The 17635-nt window shown below is 51.6% G+C and overlaps 1 protein-coding gene across 1 annotated transcript in view; it reads left to right on the top strand.

The window, feature by feature from the left end:
• Positions 1-17635, top strand: part of CHD8 (chromodomain helicase DNA binding protein 8) — a gene marked incomplete at its 3' end in the record, with an annotated part of 90963 nt that overhangs the window by 16719 nt on the left and 56609 nt on the right. Inside the window, exons 7-15 of the mRNA XM_034072505.1 lie at positions 333-640; positions 2458-2572; positions 3646-3837; positions 4883-4951; positions 6323-6378; positions 8431-8548; positions 10287-10370; positions 14707-14844; positions 16410-16531. Of these exons, the coding sequence (XP_033928396.1) occupies positions 333-640; positions 2458-2572; positions 3646-3837; positions 4883-4951; positions 6323-6378; positions 8431-8548; positions 10287-10370; positions 14707-14844; positions 16410-16531 (1202 nt within the window). The remainder of the gene's footprint in view (positions 1-332; positions 641-2457; positions 2573-3645; positions 3838-4882; positions 4952-6322; positions 6379-8430; positions 8549-10286; positions 10371-14706; positions 14845-16409; positions 16532-17635) is intronic.

Genomic DNA, 17635 nt, shown 5'->3' on the forward strand with positions numbered 1-17635 from the left:
TCAACCCCAACCCCATTGACTCACACACATCCCCATTGACTCAACCCCATTGACTCAACCATGTCCCCATTGCCTCAACCCCATTGACTCTACCCCATTGACTCAATCCCGTTGCCCCCATTGACTCAACCCCAACCCCATTGACTCAACCATGCCCTTATTGACTCAACCCCATTGACTCAACCCCATTGACTCAACCCCATTGCCCCCATTAACCCTATTCCCCCCTTCTCTTCCAGCCCCCCACCTCCTCCACCACCCCCTCCTCCCTCTCCGTCCTCAAGCTCCTCCCCCCGGACCCCCCCATCGCCCCCCCCTCCTCCATCCCCCCCCCGGCCCCATTGCGCCCCCCGGACGAGAGCCGGCGCCTGGAGCACCAGAAGAAGCAGGAGAAGGCCAATAGGATCGTGGCCGAGGCCATAGCCAGAGCCAGGGCCAGGGGGGAGCAGAACATCCCCAGGGTGCTCAATGAGGATGAGCTGCCCCACGTGCGGCCAGAGGAGGAGGCCGAGAGGAGGAGGAGGCGCAAGGGGGAGAGGGGGACTGGGGGGACTGGGGGGGCTGGGGGGGCTGGGAAGGAGGAGAGGGGACGGAGGGGGAAGGGGCAGGGGGCGAGGAGCAAAGGGAGGAGCAAGGCGAGGTAAGGGGGTGTCATTGGTGTACATTGGGGGTGTGGGGTGGGTGTTGGGGTCATTGGGGGTGTGGGGTGGGCATTGGGGTCATTGGGTGCCCATTGAAGTCATTGAGCTCCATTGGGTGCCCATTGAGGTTATTGGGGTTGTTGGGTGGTCATTGAGGTCATTGGGTGCCCATTGAGTTGTTGACGTCATTGAGCTCCATTGGGTGCCCATTGATGTCATTGGGTGCCCATTGACATCATTGGGGTTGTTGGGTGGTCATTGAAGTCATTGGGTGCCCATTGAAGTCATTGGGGTTGGGGGGTGGTCATTGAGATCATTGGGTGCCCATTGAGTCATTGATGTCATTGAGCTCCATTGGGTGCCCATTGATGTCATTGGGGTTGTTGGGTGCTCATTGAGCTCGTTGGGTGCCCATTGCAGTCATTGAGGTCATTGAGCTTCATTGGGTGCCCATTGAAGTCATTGGGGTTGTTGGGTGGTCATTGAGTTCCATTGGGTGCCCATTGAGTCATTGATGTCATTGAGTTCCATTGGGTGCCCATTGAGGTCATTGGGTGCCCATTGAAGTCATTGGGGTTGTTGGGTGGGCATTGAGGTCATTGAGCTCCATTGGGTGACCATTCAGCTCCATTGAGGTCATTGGGTGCCCATTGAAGTCATTGGGGTTGTTGGGTGGGCATTGAGGCCATTGGGTGCCCATTGAGTCGTTGATGTCATTGAGCTCCATTGGGTGCCCATTGATGTCATTGGGGTTGTTGGGTGGGCATTGATGTCATTGGGTGCCCATTGAAGTCATTGAGGTCATTGGGTGCCCATTGAGATCATTGGGTGCCCATTGATGTCATTGGGGTTGTTGGGTGGGTGTTGATGTCATTGATGTTCATTGAGGTCATTGAGCTCCATTGGGTGACCATTGAGATCATTGGGTGCCCATTGATGTCATTGAGGTCATTGAGTTCTATTGGGTGTCCATTGACGTCATTGAGGTCATTGAGCTTCATTGGGTGCCCATTGAAGTCATTGGGGTTGTTGGGTGGGCATTGAGGTCATTGGGTGCCCATTGAAGTCATTGAGGTCACTGGGTGCCCATTGATGTCATTGGGTGCCCATTGAAGTCATTGGGGTTGTTGGGTGCCCATTGAGGCTGTTGGGTGGCCATTGATGTCTATTGGGGGTGTGGGGTGGTCATTGAGGTCATTGAGCTCGTTGGGTGCCCATTGAGTCATTGATGTCATTGAACTCATTGGGTGCCCATTGAAGTCATTGATGGCCATTGAGGTCGTTGAGCTCCATTGGGTGCCCATTGAGCTCCATTGATGCCATTGGATGCCCATTGAGCCCCTTGAGCTCCATTGAGGTTTTTGGGTGCCCATGGAGGCCATTGGGTGCCCATTAAGGTCATTGAGCCCCATTGGGTGCCCATTGAGCTCCATTGATGCCATTGGGTGCCCATTGAGGTCATTGGGTGCCCATTGATGCCATTGAGTGCCCATTGAGCCCATTGAGCTCCATTGATGTCATTGAGCTCCATTGATGCCATTGAGCTCCATTGAGCTCCATTGATACCATTGAGCTCCATTGATACCATTGAGCTCCATTGATGTCATTGAGCTCCATTGGGTGCCCATTGACCCCCATTGCCCCATTGCCCCCATTACCCCCATTACCCCATTGACCCCCATTGACCCCATTACCCCCATTACCCCCATTGCCCCATTGCCCCCATTACCCCATTACCCCCATTGACCCCATAGACCCCATTGACCCTATAGCCCCTATAGCCCCATTAACCCCATTGTCCCCATTGCCCCCCCAGCACCATCACCCCCGTTGTGGGCAAGAAGCGCAAGCGGAACCCGTCCTCCGACACCTCTGACACTGAGGCCCTGCCTGCGCCTGCCCCACGGCTGGAGGAGGAGCCCAGCGTCCAGGTATGGGGCTGCCCCATAGCTGCCCCATGGGCTGCCCCATAGCTGCCCCATGGGCTGCCCCATAGCTGCCCTATGGGCTGCCCCATAGCTGCCCCATGGGCTGCCCCATAGCTGCCCTATGGGCTGCCCCATAGCTGCCCCATGGGCTGCCCCATAGCTGCCCTATGGGCTGCCCCATAGCTGCCCTATGGGCTGCCCCACTGCTGCCCTATGGGCTGCCCCATAGCTTGCCCCATGGGCTGCTATGGGGGCTGTGCTGCCCTATAGCGTGGGTCATAGCCCATCTCCTGCCCCATAGCGTGGTCCATAGCACATCTCCTGCCCTATAGCCTGGCCCACAGCCCATCTCCTGCCCCATAGTGTGCCCCATACCCCATCTCCAGCCCCACATCCTGCCCCACATCCAGCCCCACATTGAGCCCCACACCCTACACCTCCAGCCCCACATTGTGCCCCACATCCATCCCCACACCAAGCCCCACGCCCCACATATCCTGCCCCACATTGTGCCCCACGTTGTGCCCCACCTCTATCTCCCACATCCTGCCCCACATCTCCATCCCCACACCTCCATCCCCACACCTCCATCCCCACATTGTGCCCCACACTGTGCCCCACATTGAGCCCCACACCCCCTGCCCCACATCCTGCCCCACACTGTGCCCCACACCACGCCCCACATCCATCCCCATATTAAGCCCCACACCCCACACCCCCTGCCCCACATCCTGCCCCACACACACACATCCATTGAGCCCCACATCCAGCCCCACACTGACCCCCCCTGCCCCACATCCTGCCCCACATCCTGCCCCACACTGCACCCCACATCCATCCCCACATTGAGCCCCACATTGTGCCCCACACCCAGCCCCACACACACACCTCCAGCCCCACATTGTGCCCCACATTGTGCCCCACATCCTGCCCCACACACACACATCCATTGAGCCCCACATCCAGCCCCACACTGACCCCCCCCTGCCCCACATCCTGCCCCACACTGCACCCCACACCCTGCCCCACATTGAGCCCCACACCCTGCCCCACACTAACCCCCCCCCTCCCCCCAGAAGCGGCGCTCCAACCGGCAGGTGAAGCGCAAGAAGTACACTGAGGACCTGGACATCAAGATCACTGATGATGAAGAGGAGGAGGAGGAAGAACTCGATGTCATCGGCCCCACGCGACCCCCAGTGACCCCAGTGCCCCCAGTGCCCCCCGAGGCTGAGGGGGGGGCCCTGCCCTCCATGCAGTTCTTTGTGGTGAGGGCTATGGGGCTAGGGGGATATGGGGCTATGGGGCTATGGGGCTATGGGGCTATGGGGCTAGGGGGCTATGGGGTGGGGGGATCTATGGGGTCCCATTGGGTTCCATTGGGTTATGGGCATCCATTGGGTTATCCATTGGGTTCCATTGGGTTACCCATGGTAATCCATTGAGTTATCCATGGTTATCCATTGGGTTAGGGTTATCTATGGGGTTGGGGTCATCCATGGTTATCTATGGGCATCCATTGGGTTACCCATGGTAATCCATTGAGTTATCCATGGTTATCCATTGGGTTAGGGTTATCTATGGGGTTGGGGTCATCCATGGTTATCTATGGGCATCCATTGGGTTATCCATGGTTATCCATTGGGTTATCCATGGTTATCTATTGGGATATGATCATCCATGGTCATCCATTGGGTTATGGGTATCCATTGGGTTATCCATTGGGTCATCCATTGGGTATCCATGGTTATCCATTGGGATATGATCATTTATGGTCATCCATTGGGTTATGGGTATCCATTGGGTTATCCATGGTCATCCATTGGGTCATCCATAGGGTATCCATGGTTATCCATTGGGTTATGGGCATCTATTGGGTTATGGGGATCCATTGGGTTATGGGCATCCATTGGGTTATCCATGCTCATCTATTGGGATATGATCATCCATGGTCATCCATTGGGTTATGGGTATGCATTGGGTTATCCATGGTTGTCTATTGGGTTATCCATTGGGTTATCCATGGTCATCCATGGTTATCCATTGGGGTATCTATTGGGTTATCCATGGTCATCCCTTGGGTTATCCATGGTTATCTATTGGGTCATCCATGGTTATTCATGGCTCTCCATTGGGTTCCATTGGGTTATCTATGGTTATCCATAGGGTTATAGTCATCCATGGTCATCTATTGGGTTGTCTATGGTTATCCATTGGTTATCCATTGGTTATCCATAGTTATCCATTGGATTTCATTGGGTTATCCATTGGGATCCATGGTGACCCATTGATCCCTGTCTTGTGTCCCTATAGGAGAACCCCAGTGAGGAGGACGCAGCCATTGTGGACAAGGTGTTGTCCATGAGGGTGGTCAAGAAGGAGGTGAGGGGTCTATGGGGTCAATGGGGTCAATGGGGATGGGGCTATGGGGTCAATGGGGCTCAATGGGGATGGGGCTATGGGGTCAATGGGGCTCAATGGGGATGGGGCTATGGGGTCAATGGGGTCAATGGGGATGGGGCTATGGGGTCTATGGGGTCAATGGGGCTCAATGGGGATGGGGCTATGGGGTCTATGGGGTCTTGAAGGCATCTAAAGGGGGTTTGGGGTCTATGGGGTCAATGGGGCTCAATGGGGATGGGGCTATGGGGTCAATGGGGCTCAATGGGGATGGGGCTATGGGGTCAATGGGGTCAATGGGGATGGGGCTATGGGGTCTATGGGGTCAATGGGGCTCAATGGGGATGGGGCTATGGGGTCTATGGGGTCTTGAAGGCATCTAAAGGGGGTTTGGGGTCTATGGGGTCAATGGGGCTCAATGGGGCTATGGGGTCTATGGGGGTTTGAGGGCAGCTAAAGGGGGTTTGGGGTCAGTGGGGCTCAATGGGGATGGGTCTGTGGGGTCTATGGGGTCTTGAAGGCATCTAAAGGGGGTTTGGGGTCAATGGGAGTCAATGGGGATGGGGTCTATGGGGCTTGAATGCATCTAAATGGGGTTCTATGGGGTCAATGGGTCTCTATGGGGCCTGAATGCATCTAAATGGGGTTCTATGGGGTCAATGGGGCTCTATGGGGCTTGTATGCATCTAAATGGGGTTCTATGGGGTCAATGGGGTCTATGGGGCTTGTATGCATCTAAATGGGGTTCTATGGGGTCAATGGGGCTGGGTCTATGGGGCTTGTATGCATCTCAATGTGGCTCTATGGGGTCAATGGTGCTCTATGGGGCTTGTATGCATCTAAATGGGGTTCTATGGGGTCAATGGGTCTCTATGGGGCTGGAATGCATCTCAATGGGGTTCTATGGGCTCAATGGGGCTCAATGGGGCCTGGGTCTATGGGGTCTATGGGGCCTTGAATGTATCTAAATGGGGTTTGGGGTCAATGGGGCTCTATGGGGCTGCGTCTATGGGGCTTGTATGCATCTAAATGGGTTCTATGGGGTCAATGGGGCTCAATGGGGCTTGAATGCATCTAAATGGGGTTCTATGGGGTCAATGGGGCTCTATGGGGCTTGAATGCATCTAAATGGGGCTCTATGGGGTCAATGGGGTTGGTTCTATGGGGCTTGAATGCATCTCAATGGGGCTCTATGGGGTCAATGGGGCTCAATGGGACTCAATGGGGATGGATTCTATGGGGCTTGAATGCATCTAAATGGGGTTCTATGGGGTCAATGGGGCTCTATGGGGTCAATGGGTCTCTATGGGGCTTCAATGCATCTCAATGGGGCTCTATGTGTTCTCCCCATAGCTTCCCTCTGGCCAATCAGTGGAGACAGAAGAGTTCTTCGTCAAGTACAAGAACTAGTAAGCAACCAATAGGAACACAGCTTGGGGGGTGGGCAGCCAATAGGAACACAGCTTAGGGGGTGGGCAGCCAATGGGAACACAGCTTGGGGCACAGGCAGCCAATAGGAACACAGCTTGGGGTGCAGGCAGCCAATGGGAACACAGCTTGGGGCACAGGCAGCCAATAGGAACGCAGCTTGGGGCACAGGCAGCCAATAGGAACGCAGCTTGGGGCACAGGCAGCCAATGGGAACGCAGCTTGGGGCACAGGCAGCCAATAGGAACACAGCTTGGGGTGCAGGCAGCCAATGGGAACACAGCTTGGGGCACAGGCAGCCAATGGGAACACAGCTTGGGGGGTGGGCAGCCAATGGGAACACAGCTTGGGGTGCAGGCAGCCAATGGGAACACAGCTTGGGGGGTGGGCAGCCAATGGGAACACAGCTTGGGACATAGGCAGCCAATGGGAACGCAGCTTGGGGACACAGGCAGCCAATGGGAACACAGCTTGGGGGCTGGGCAGCCAATAGGAACACAGCTTGGGGGCAGGCAGCCAATGGGAACACAGCTTGGGGGGCAGGCAGCCAATGGGAACGCAGCTTGGGGGGTGGGCAGCCAATGGGAACACAGCTTGGGGGGTGGGCAGCCAATAGGAACACAGCTTGGGGGGCAGGCAGCCAATGGGGCGGCTCGGTGGTGCCATCCTGCCCCATTGCTGCCCCATTGCTGCCCCATTGCTGCCCCATTCCTGCCCCATTGCTGCCCCATTGCTGCCCCATTGCTGCCCCATTCCTGCCCCATTGCTACCCCATTCCTGCCCCATTGCTGCCCCATCGCTGCCCCATTGCTGCCCCATCGCTGCCCCATTCCTGCCCCATTGCTGCCCCATTGCTGCCCCATTCCTGCCCCATTGCTGCCCCATTGCTGCCCCATCGCTGCCCCATTCCTGCCCCATTGCTGCCCCATTGCTGCCCCATTGCTGCCCCATTCCTGCCCCATTGCTGCCCCATTGTACCCCATTGCTGCCCCATTGCTGCCCCATTGCTGCCCCATTGCTGCCCCATTGCTGCCCCATTTCTGCCCCATTCCTGCCCCATTGCTGCCCCATTGCTGCCCCATTGCTGCCCCATTGCTGCCCCATTGCTGCCCCATTCCTGCCCCATTGCTGCCCCATTGCTGCCCCATTCCTGCCCCATTCCTGCCCCATTGCTGCCCCATTGCTGCCCCATTCCTGCCCCATTGCTGCCCCATTGCTGCCCCATTGCTGCCCCATTGCTGCCCCATTGCTGCCCCATTGCTGTGCCCCCATTGCTGCCCCATTGCTGCCCCATTGCTGCCCCATTCCTGCCCCATTCCTGCCCCATTGCTGCCCCATTGCTGCCCCATTGCTGCCCCATTGCTGCCCCACTGCTGCCCCATTGCTGCCCCATTGCTGCCCCATTCCTGCCCCATTGCTGCCCCACTGCTGCCCCATTGCTGCCCCATTCCTGCCCCATTGCTGCCCCATTCCTGCCCCATCGCTGCCCCATTCCTGCCCCATTGCTGCCCCATTGCTGCCCCATTCCTGCCCCATTCCTGCCCCATCGCTGCCCCATTGCTGCCCCATTGCTGCCCCATTCCTGCCCCATTCCTGCCCCATTGCTGCCCCATTGCTGCCCCATTCCTGCCCCATTTCTGCCCCATTGCTGCCCCATTGCTGCCCCATTCCTGCCCCATTCCTGCCCCACTGCTGCCCCATTGCTGCCCCATTGCTGCCCCATTCCTGCCCCATTGCTGCCCCATTGCTGCCCCATTGCTGCCCCATTCCTGCCCCATTGCTGCCCCATTCCTGCCCCATTGCTGCCCCATTGCTGCCCCATTGCTGCCCCATTGCTGCCCCATTGCTGCCCCATTGCTGCCCCATTCCTGCCCCATTGCTGCCCCATTCCTGCCCCATTGCTTCCCCATTGCTGCCCCATTGCTGCCCTATTCCTGCCCCATTCCTGCCCCATTGCTGCCCCATTGCTGCCCCATTGCTGCCCCATTGCTGCCCCATTGCTGCCCCATTGCTGCCCCATTGCTGCCCCATAGCTCCTACCTGCACTGTGAATGGGCCACCATTGACCAGCTGGAGAAGGACAAGAGGATCCATCAGAAGCTCAAGCGCTTCAAGACCAAGATGAGCCAGATGAGGCACTTCTTCCATGAGGTTCTATGGGGTTTCTATGGGGTTTCTATGGGGTCTATGGGGTCTATGGGTGTCTATGGGTGTCTATGGGGTTTCTATGGGGTCTATGGGGTCTATGGGGTGTCTATGGGTGTCTATGGGGTGTCTATGGGTGTCTATGGGGTGTCTATGGGTGTCTATGGGTGTCTATGGGGTGTCTATGGGTGTCTATGGGGTCTATGGGGTCTATGGGGTTCTATGGGATTTTATGGGGTTCTATGGGGGCTATGGGGTTCTGTGGGGTCTGTGGGGTTCTATGGGGTCTATGGGGTCTATGGGCTTCTATGGGGTTCTATGGGGTCTATGGGGTCTATGGGGTGTCTATGGGGTCTATGGGGTCTGTGGGGTCTATGGGGGTCTATGGGGTCTATGGGGTTCTGTGGGGTCTGTGGGGTTCTATGGGGTTCTATAGGGTCCTTTATGGTCCTTGAATGGCTCTTTATGGTCCATTTATGGTCCATTATGGTCCCTTAATGGGTCTTTATGGTCCTATATGGTTCTATATGGTTTTATATGGTGCTTTAATGGGTCTTTATGGTCCATTGTGGTCCTTTATGGTCCTTTATGGTCCTGTGGTCATTTATGGTCCATTCTGGTCCATTGTAATCCTTTATGGTCTATAATGGTCCTTTATGGTCCATTATGGTTCTTTATGGTTCTATATGGTCTTTGAATGGTCCTTTATGGTTCTATATGGTCCTTTATGGTCCTTGAATGGTCCTTTATGGTTCTCTATGGTTCTGTATGGTCCTTGAATGGTCCTTTATGGTTCTATATGGTCCTTTATGGTCCTTGAATGGTCCTTTATGGTTCTATATGGTCCTTTATGGTCCTTGAATGGTTCAATGGGTCCATTATGGTCCTTTATGGTTTTATATGGTCTTTTATGGTCCTTTGTGGTCCACTATGGTCCATTGTGGTCATGGGCTGCATTATGGCCCATTAGGGTCCATTGTGGTGCATCAGGGTTCAGTTATGGTCCATTATGGTCCAGTATGGTCCAGTATGGTCCTTTAATGGTTCTTTAATGGTTCTTTATGGTCCTTAATGGTCCCTTAATGGATCTTTAATGGTCCTTTATGGTTCTCTAATGGTTCTTTATGGTCCTTTATGGTCTTTTAATGGTCGTGTAATGGTCCCTTATGGTCCTTAATGCTTCTTTATGATCTTTAATGGTCCTTAATGGTCCTTTAATGGTCCTTAATGGTCCTTTATGGTCCTTTAATGGTTCTTTAATGGTCCTTAATGGTCCTTTATGGTCCTTTAATGGTCTTTTATGGTCCTTTAATGGTTCTTTATGGTCCTTTAATGGTTCTTTATGGTTCTTTATGGTCTCTTAATGGTCCTTAATGGTTCTTTATGGTCCTTTAATGGTTCTTTATGGTCCTTTATGGTCCTTTATGGTCCTTTAATGGTTCTTTATGGTCCTTTAATGGTTCTTTATGATCTTTAATGGTCCTTTATGGTCCTTTAATGGTTCTTTATGGTCCTTTAATGGTTCTTTATGGTCTTTAATGGTCCTTTATGGTCCTTAATGGTCCCTTATGGTCCTTTAATGGTTCTTTATGGTCCTTTATGGGTCTTTATGATCCTTTATGGTCCTTTAAAGGTCCTTTATGGTCCTTAATGGTTCTTTATGGTCCTTTAATGGTCTTTATGGTCTTCAATGGTCCTTAATGGTTCTCTATGGCCCATTGATCTCCATTCCCCCCATCCCCAGGATGAAGAGCCCTTTAACCCTGACTATGTGGAAGTGGATCGAATCCTGGATGAGTCCCATAGTGTGGACAAGGACAATGGAGAGGTGAGGGGTGAGAGGTACCCAAAATGGGGTGAAATGAGCCCAAAATGGGGTGAAATGAGCCCAAAATGGGTGAAATGAGTCCAAAATGGGCAAAATGAGCCCAAAATGGGGTGAAATGAGCCCAAAATGGGCAAAATGAGCCCAAAATGGGGTGAAATGAGCCCAAAATGGGGTGAAATGAGCCCAAAATGGGCTGAAATGAGCCCAAAATGGGGTGAAATGAGCCCAAAATGGGCAAAATGAGCCCAAAATGGGCAAAATGAGCCCAAAATGGGGTGAAATGAGCCCAAAATGGGCAAAATGAGCCCAAAATGGGGTGAAATGAGCCCAAATGGGGTGAAATGAGCCCAAAATGGGATGAAATCAGCCCAAAATGGGGTGAAATGAGCCCAGAATGGGGTGAAATGAGCCCAAAATGGGCAAAATGAGCCCAAAATGGGGTGAAATGAGCCCAAAATGGGCAAAATGAGCCCAAAATGGGGTGAAATGAGCCCAAAATGGGCAAAATGAGCCCAAAATGGGGTGAAATGAGCCCAAAATGGGGTGAAATGAGCCCAAAATGGGCTGAAATGAGCCCAAAATGGGGTGAAATGAGCCCAAAATGGGCAAAATGAGCCCAAAATGGGCAAAATGAGCCCAAAATGGGGTGAAATGAGCCCAAAATGGGCAAAATGAGCACAAAATGGGGTGAAATGAGCCCAAAATGGGCAAAATGAGCCCAAAATGGGCAAAATGACACCAAAATGGGGTGAAATGAGCCCAAAATGGGGTGATATGACCCAAAATGGGGAAAACTGTCCCCAAAATGGGGCGAAACCACCCCGAAATGGGCAAAGCAACCCCAAAATGGGGCAAATAATGGGCAAAGAGACCCCAAAATGGGCAAAACAACCCCAAAATGGGGCAAAGTGATCCTAAAATGGGGCAAAACAACCCCAAATGGGGCAAAATGACCCAAAAATGGGGCAAATAATGGGCAAAGTGACCCCAAAATGGGGCAAAAAATAGTCAAGGACTCAAAACTGGTCAATATGACCCCAAAATGGGTCAAAATGCCCCAAAACTGGGTGAAATGACCCCAAAATGGGGCAAATAATGGGCAAAGAGACCCCAAAATGGGGCAAAAAATAGTCAAAATGCCCCCAAAATGGGGCAAAAAATAGTCAAAATGACCCCAAAATGGGGCAAAAAATAGTCAAAATGACTCAAAAATGGTCAAAATGACCCCAAAATGGGGCAGAAATGGTCAAAATGACCCAAAAATGGTCAAAATGACCCCAAAATGGGGCAAAACAACCCCAAAATGTGGCAAACTGACCCTAAAATGGGGCAAAACAACCCCAAAATGGGTCAAAAAATGGTCAAAATGACCCCAAAATGGGGCAAAAAATAGTCAAAATGACCCAAAAATGGGTCGAAATGACCCAAAATGGGTCAAAATGACCCAAAATGGGTCAAAATGACCCCATAATGGTCCCCAATCCCTATGTCCCCATTGCAGCCTGTGGTGTATTACCTGGTCAAGTGGTGCTCTCTGCCCTATGAGGACAGCAATATGACCTGAAAATTGGTCAAATTACCCCAAAAATGGGCAAAATGACCCCAAAATGGGACAAATAATAGGCAAAATGACCCCAAAATAGACAAAATGACCCCAATATGGGCAAAGTGACCCCAAAATGGGGCAGAAATGGTCAAAATGACCCAAAAATGGTCAAAATGACCCCAATATGGGGCAAAACAACCCGAAAATTGGGCAAATAATGGTCAAAACGACACCAAAATGGGTCAAAAAATGGGCAAAATGACCCCAAAATGGGGCAAAAAATAGTCAAAATGACTCAAAAATGGGCAAAATGACCCCAAAATGGGTCAAAATGCCCCAAAATGGGTCAAAATGCCCCAAAAATGTGGTGAAATGACCCCAAAATGGGGCAAATAATGGGCAAAGAGACCCCAAAATGGGGCAAAACGACCCCAAAATGGGGCAAAAAATATTCAATAACTTCAAAAATGGGAAATATGACCCCAAAATGGGGCAAATAATGGGCAAAGAGACCCCAAAATGGGGCAAAACGACCCCAAAATGGGCAAAATGACCCCAAAATGGGGCAAAAAATATTCAATAACTTCAAAAATGGGAAATATGACCCCAAAATGGGGCAAAACAACCGCAAAATAGACAAAATGACCCAAAAATGGGGCAAAACGACCCCAAAATGGGACAAATAATGGGTAAAGAGACCCCAAAATGGGGTAAATAATGGGCAAAATGACCCCAAAATGGGCAAAATGACCCCAAAATTGGGCAGATAATGGGCAAAATGACCCCAAAATGGGGCAAAAATTGGCAAAATGACCATAAAATAGGACAAAACGACCCAAAAATGGGTGAAATGACCCCAAAAATGGGCAAAACAACCCAAAAATGGGTCAAAATGACCCAAAAACAGGAGAAATGACCCCAAAATGGTCCCCAATCCCTATGTCCCCATTGCAGCCTGTGGTGTATTACCTGGTCAAGTGGTGCTCTCTGCCCTATGAGGACAGCAATATGACCTGAAAATGGGTCAAATTACCCCCAAAATGGGCAAAATGACCCCAAAATGGGACAAATAATAGGCAAAATGACCCCAAAATAGACAAAATGACCCCAATATGGGCAAAGTGACCCCAAAATGGGGCAGAAATGGTCAAAATGACCCCAAAATGGGGCAAAACCACCTCAAAATGGGGCAAACTGACCCCAAAATGGGGCAAATAATGGGCAAAGAGACCCCAAAATGGGGAAAAATGACCCCAAATTGTGCAAAATGACCCCAAAATGGGGCAAAAAATGGGTGAAATGACCTTAAAATGGGGCAAAAAATGGGCAAAATCACCCCAAAATAGACAAAATGACCCAAAAATGGGGCAAAACAACCCCAGAATGGGGCAATAAATGGTCAAAACGACACCAAAATGGGGCAAAAAATGGGCAAAACAACCCCAAAATGGGGCAAAAAATAGTCAAAATGACCCCAAAATGGGTCAAAATGACTCAAAATGGGGTGAAATGACCCCAAAATGGGACATAAAATGGCCAAAATGCCCCCAAAATGGGGCAAAAAATAGTCAAAACGACACCAAAATGGGGCAAAAAATAGTCAAAATGACCCCAAAATGGGGCAAAAAATAGTCAAAATGACCCCAAAATGGGCAAAATGACCCAAAAATAGACAAAACAACCCCAAAATGGGTCAAAATGCCCCAAAACTGTGTGAAATGACCCCAAAATGGGGCAAATAATGGGCAAAACGACACCAAAATGGGACAAAAATTGGCAAAATGACCATAAAATAGGACAAAACGACCCAAAAATGGGTGAAATGACCCCAAAAATGGGCAAAACAACCCAAAAATGGGTCAAAATGACCCAAAAATGGGAGAAATGACCCCAAAATGGGACAAATAATGGGCAAAATGACCCCAAAATGGGGCAAAAAATGGTCAAAACGACCCCAAAATGTGACAAAAAATGGTCAAAATGCCCCCAAAATGGGGCAAAAAATAGTCAAAATGACCCAAAAATGGTCAAAATGCCCCAAAATGGGTCAAAATGCCCCAAAAATGGGCAAAACGACCCCAAAATGGGGCAAATAATGGGCAAAATGACCCCAAAATGGGGCAAAAAATAGTCAATGACTCAAAACTGGTCAATATGACCCCAAAATGGTGCAAAATGCCCCAAAAATGGGCAAAACGACCCCAAAATGGGGCAAATAATGGGCAAAGAGACTCCAAAATGGGCAAAAAGACCCAAAAATGGGCAAAATGACCCAAAATGGGGCAAATAATGGGCAAATTGACCCCATAATGGGCAAAATGGGGTGAAACAATCCCAAAATGGGCCAAAAAATGGGCAAAATGACCCCAAAATGGGCAAAACAACCCCAAAATGGGGCAAAATGACTGCAAAATGGACAAAATGACCCCAAAATTGGGTGAAATGACCCCAAAATGGGGCAAAACAACCCCAAAATGGGGCAAATAATGGGCAAAATGACCCCAAAATGAGGTGAATAATGGGCAAAGTAACCCCAAAATGGGGTGAAACGACCCCAAAATGGGGCAAAATGACCCCAAAATAGACAGAATGACCCAAAAATGGGGCAAATAATGGGCAAAACGACCCCAAAATGTGACAAAAAATGGTCAAAATGACCCCAAAATGTGGCAAAAAACAGTCAATGACTTCAAAAACGGTCAATATGACCCCAAAATGGGTCAAAATGACCCAAAAATGGGTCAAAATGCCCCAAAATGGTCCCTAATCCCTGTATCTCCCCCATTGCAGCCTGTGGTGTATTACCTGGTCAAGTGGTGCTCTCTGCCCTATGAGGACAGCACTTGGGAGCTGCAGGAGGATGTGGATGAAGCCAAGATTGAGGAATTCAAGCGGATCCAGGCCAGGATCCCGGAGCTCAAGCGGGTGGTGAGGGATGGGGATGGTTGTGGTGGCCCCATAGGGATCTATGGGGTCTATGGGGTCTATGGGGGGTGGTTTGGGGTCTGGTTCTGGCTGCCCCATAGAGATCTATGGGGTCTATGGGGGCTTGAAGGCATCTAAAGGGGGTCAATGGGAGTCAATGGTGAGGGATGGGAATGGTTGTGGCAGCCCCATAGAGATCTATGGGGTCTATGGGGGGTGGTTTGGGGTCTGGTTCTGGCTGCCCCATAGAGATCTATGGGGTCTTGAAGGCATCTAAAGGGGGTTTGGAGTCAATGGGAGTCAATGGTGAGGGATGGGGATGGTTGTGGCTGCCCCATAGGGACATATGGGGTCTATAGGGTCTATGGGGTCTATGGGGGGTGGTTAGGGGGGGATATGAGGTCTTGAAGGCATCTAAAGGGGGTTTGGGGTCAATGGGAGTCAATGGGAGTCAATGGGGCTCAATGGGGATGGGGTCTGTGGGGTCAATGGGCTCAATGGGGATGGGGTCTATGGGGCTCAATGGGGATGGGGTCTATGGGGTCAATGGGGCTCAATGGGACTGGGTTTTATGGGGTCTATGGGGGCTTGAAGGCATCTAAAGGGGGTTTGGAGTCAATGGGAGTCAATGGGGCTCAATGGGGATGGGGTCTATGGGGCTCAATGGGGATGGAGTCTATGGGGTCAATGGGGCTCAATGGGACTGGGTTTTATGGGGTCTATGGGGGCTTGAAGGCATCTAAAGGGGGTCAATGGGAGTCAATGGGAGTCAATGGTGAGGGATGGGGATGGTTGTGGCTGCCCCATAGAGACCTATGGGGTCTATGGGGGGTGGTTTGGGGTCTGGTTGTGGCTGCCCCATAGAGATCTATGGGGTCTATGGGGGGTGGTTAGGGGGGGATATGGGGTCTTGAAGGCATCTAAAGGGGGTTTGGAGTCAATGGGAGTCAATGGTGAGGGATGGGGACGGTTGTGGCTGCCCCATAGAGATCTATGGGGCACTTGGGGGGTGGTTTGGGGTCTGGTTCTGGCTGCCCCATAGAGACCTATGGGGTCTATGGGGGGTGGTTTGGGGTCTGGTTGTGGCTGCCCCATAGAGACATATGGGGTCTATGGGGGGTGGTTAGGGAGGGATATGGGGGGTTGAAGGCATCTAAAGGGGGTTTGGGGTCAATGGGAGTCAATGGGAGTCAATGGGGATGGGGTCTATGGGGTCAATGGGGATCAATGAGGATGGGGTCTGTGGGGTCAATGGGGATCAATGAGGATGGGGTCTGTGGGGTCAATGGGGATCAATGGGGATGGGGTCTATGCGGTCTATGGGGTCTTGAAGGCATCTATAGGTGGTTTGGGGTCAATAGGGATGGGTCTATGGGGTCTTGAAGGCATCTAAAGGGGGTTTGGGGTCAATGGAAGTCAATGGGGATGGATCTGATGGGGTCTGTGTGCATGTAAAGGGGGTTCTATGGGGTCAATGGGTCTCTATGGGGTCACTGGGTCTCTATGGGGTCAATGGGTCTCTATGGGGCCTGACGTGGGTCCCACTGTTCCCTATGGGTCCATGGCAGCCCCGACCCCAAGCTGGGGCCTGGAAGAAGCTGGAGCCGTGTCAGGAATACAAGAACCAGAACCAGCTCCGGGAATACCAACTGGAAGGGGTCAACTGGCTCCTGTTCAACTGGTACAACCGGTAAGGGGGTACTGGGAATGAATGGGAATGAATGGGGATGAATGGGAATGAATGGGGATGGATGATGGATGATGATGATGATGGATGGGAATACCAACTGGAAGGGGTCAACTGGCTCCTGTTCAACTGGTACAACCGGTAAGGGATACTGGGAATGATGGGGGTACTGGGAATGAATGGGAATGAATGGGGATGAATGGGAATGAATGGGGATGGATGGGGATGGATGGGGATGAATGGGGATGAATGGGGATGGATGGGGATGAATGGGGATGGATGGGGATGGATGATGATGATGATGATGGATGGGAATACCAACTGGAAGGGGTCAACTGGCTCCTGTTCAACTGGTACAACCGGTAAGGGGTACTGGGAATGATGGGGATAATGGGAATGAATGGGGATGAATGGGGATAATGGGAATGAATGGGGATGGATGGGGATGGATGGGGATGAATGGGGATGGATGGGAATGAATGGGGATGGATGGGGATGGATGGGGATGGATGGGGATGGATGGGGATGGATGGGGATGGATGATGATGATGATGATGATGATGGTCAGGAATACCAACTGGAAGGGGTCAACTGGCTCCTGTTCAACTGGTACAACCGGTAAGGGATACTGGGAATGAATGGGGATGAATGGGGATGAATGGGAATGAATGGGGATGAATGGGAATGAATGGGGATGAATGGGGATGAATGGGGATGAATGGGGATGGATGGGGATGGATGATGATGATGATGATGATGATGGATGATGATGATGATGGATGGGAATACCAACTGGAAGGGGTCAACTGGCTCCTGTTCAACTGGTACAACCGGTAAGGGGTACTGGGAATGATGGGGGTACTGGGAATGAATGGGGATGAATGGGGATGGATGGGAATGGATGGGGATGAATGGGGATGAATGGGGATAATGGGAATGAATGGGAATGAATGGGGATGGATGGGGATGGATGGGGATAATGGGAATGAATGGGAATGAATGGGGATGGATGGGGATGAATGGGGATGAATGGGAATGAATGGGGATGAATGGGGATGGATGGGGATGGATGGGGATGAATGGGAATGGATGGGAATGAATGGGGAT

This window comes from Melopsittacus undulatus, chromosome 30, assembly GCF_012275295.1.
Source record: "Melopsittacus undulatus isolate bMelUnd1 chromosome 30, bMelUnd1.mat.Z, whole genome shotgun sequence".
NCBI lineage: Eukaryota > Metazoa > Chordata > Aves > Psittaciformes > Psittaculidae > Melopsittacus > Melopsittacus undulatus.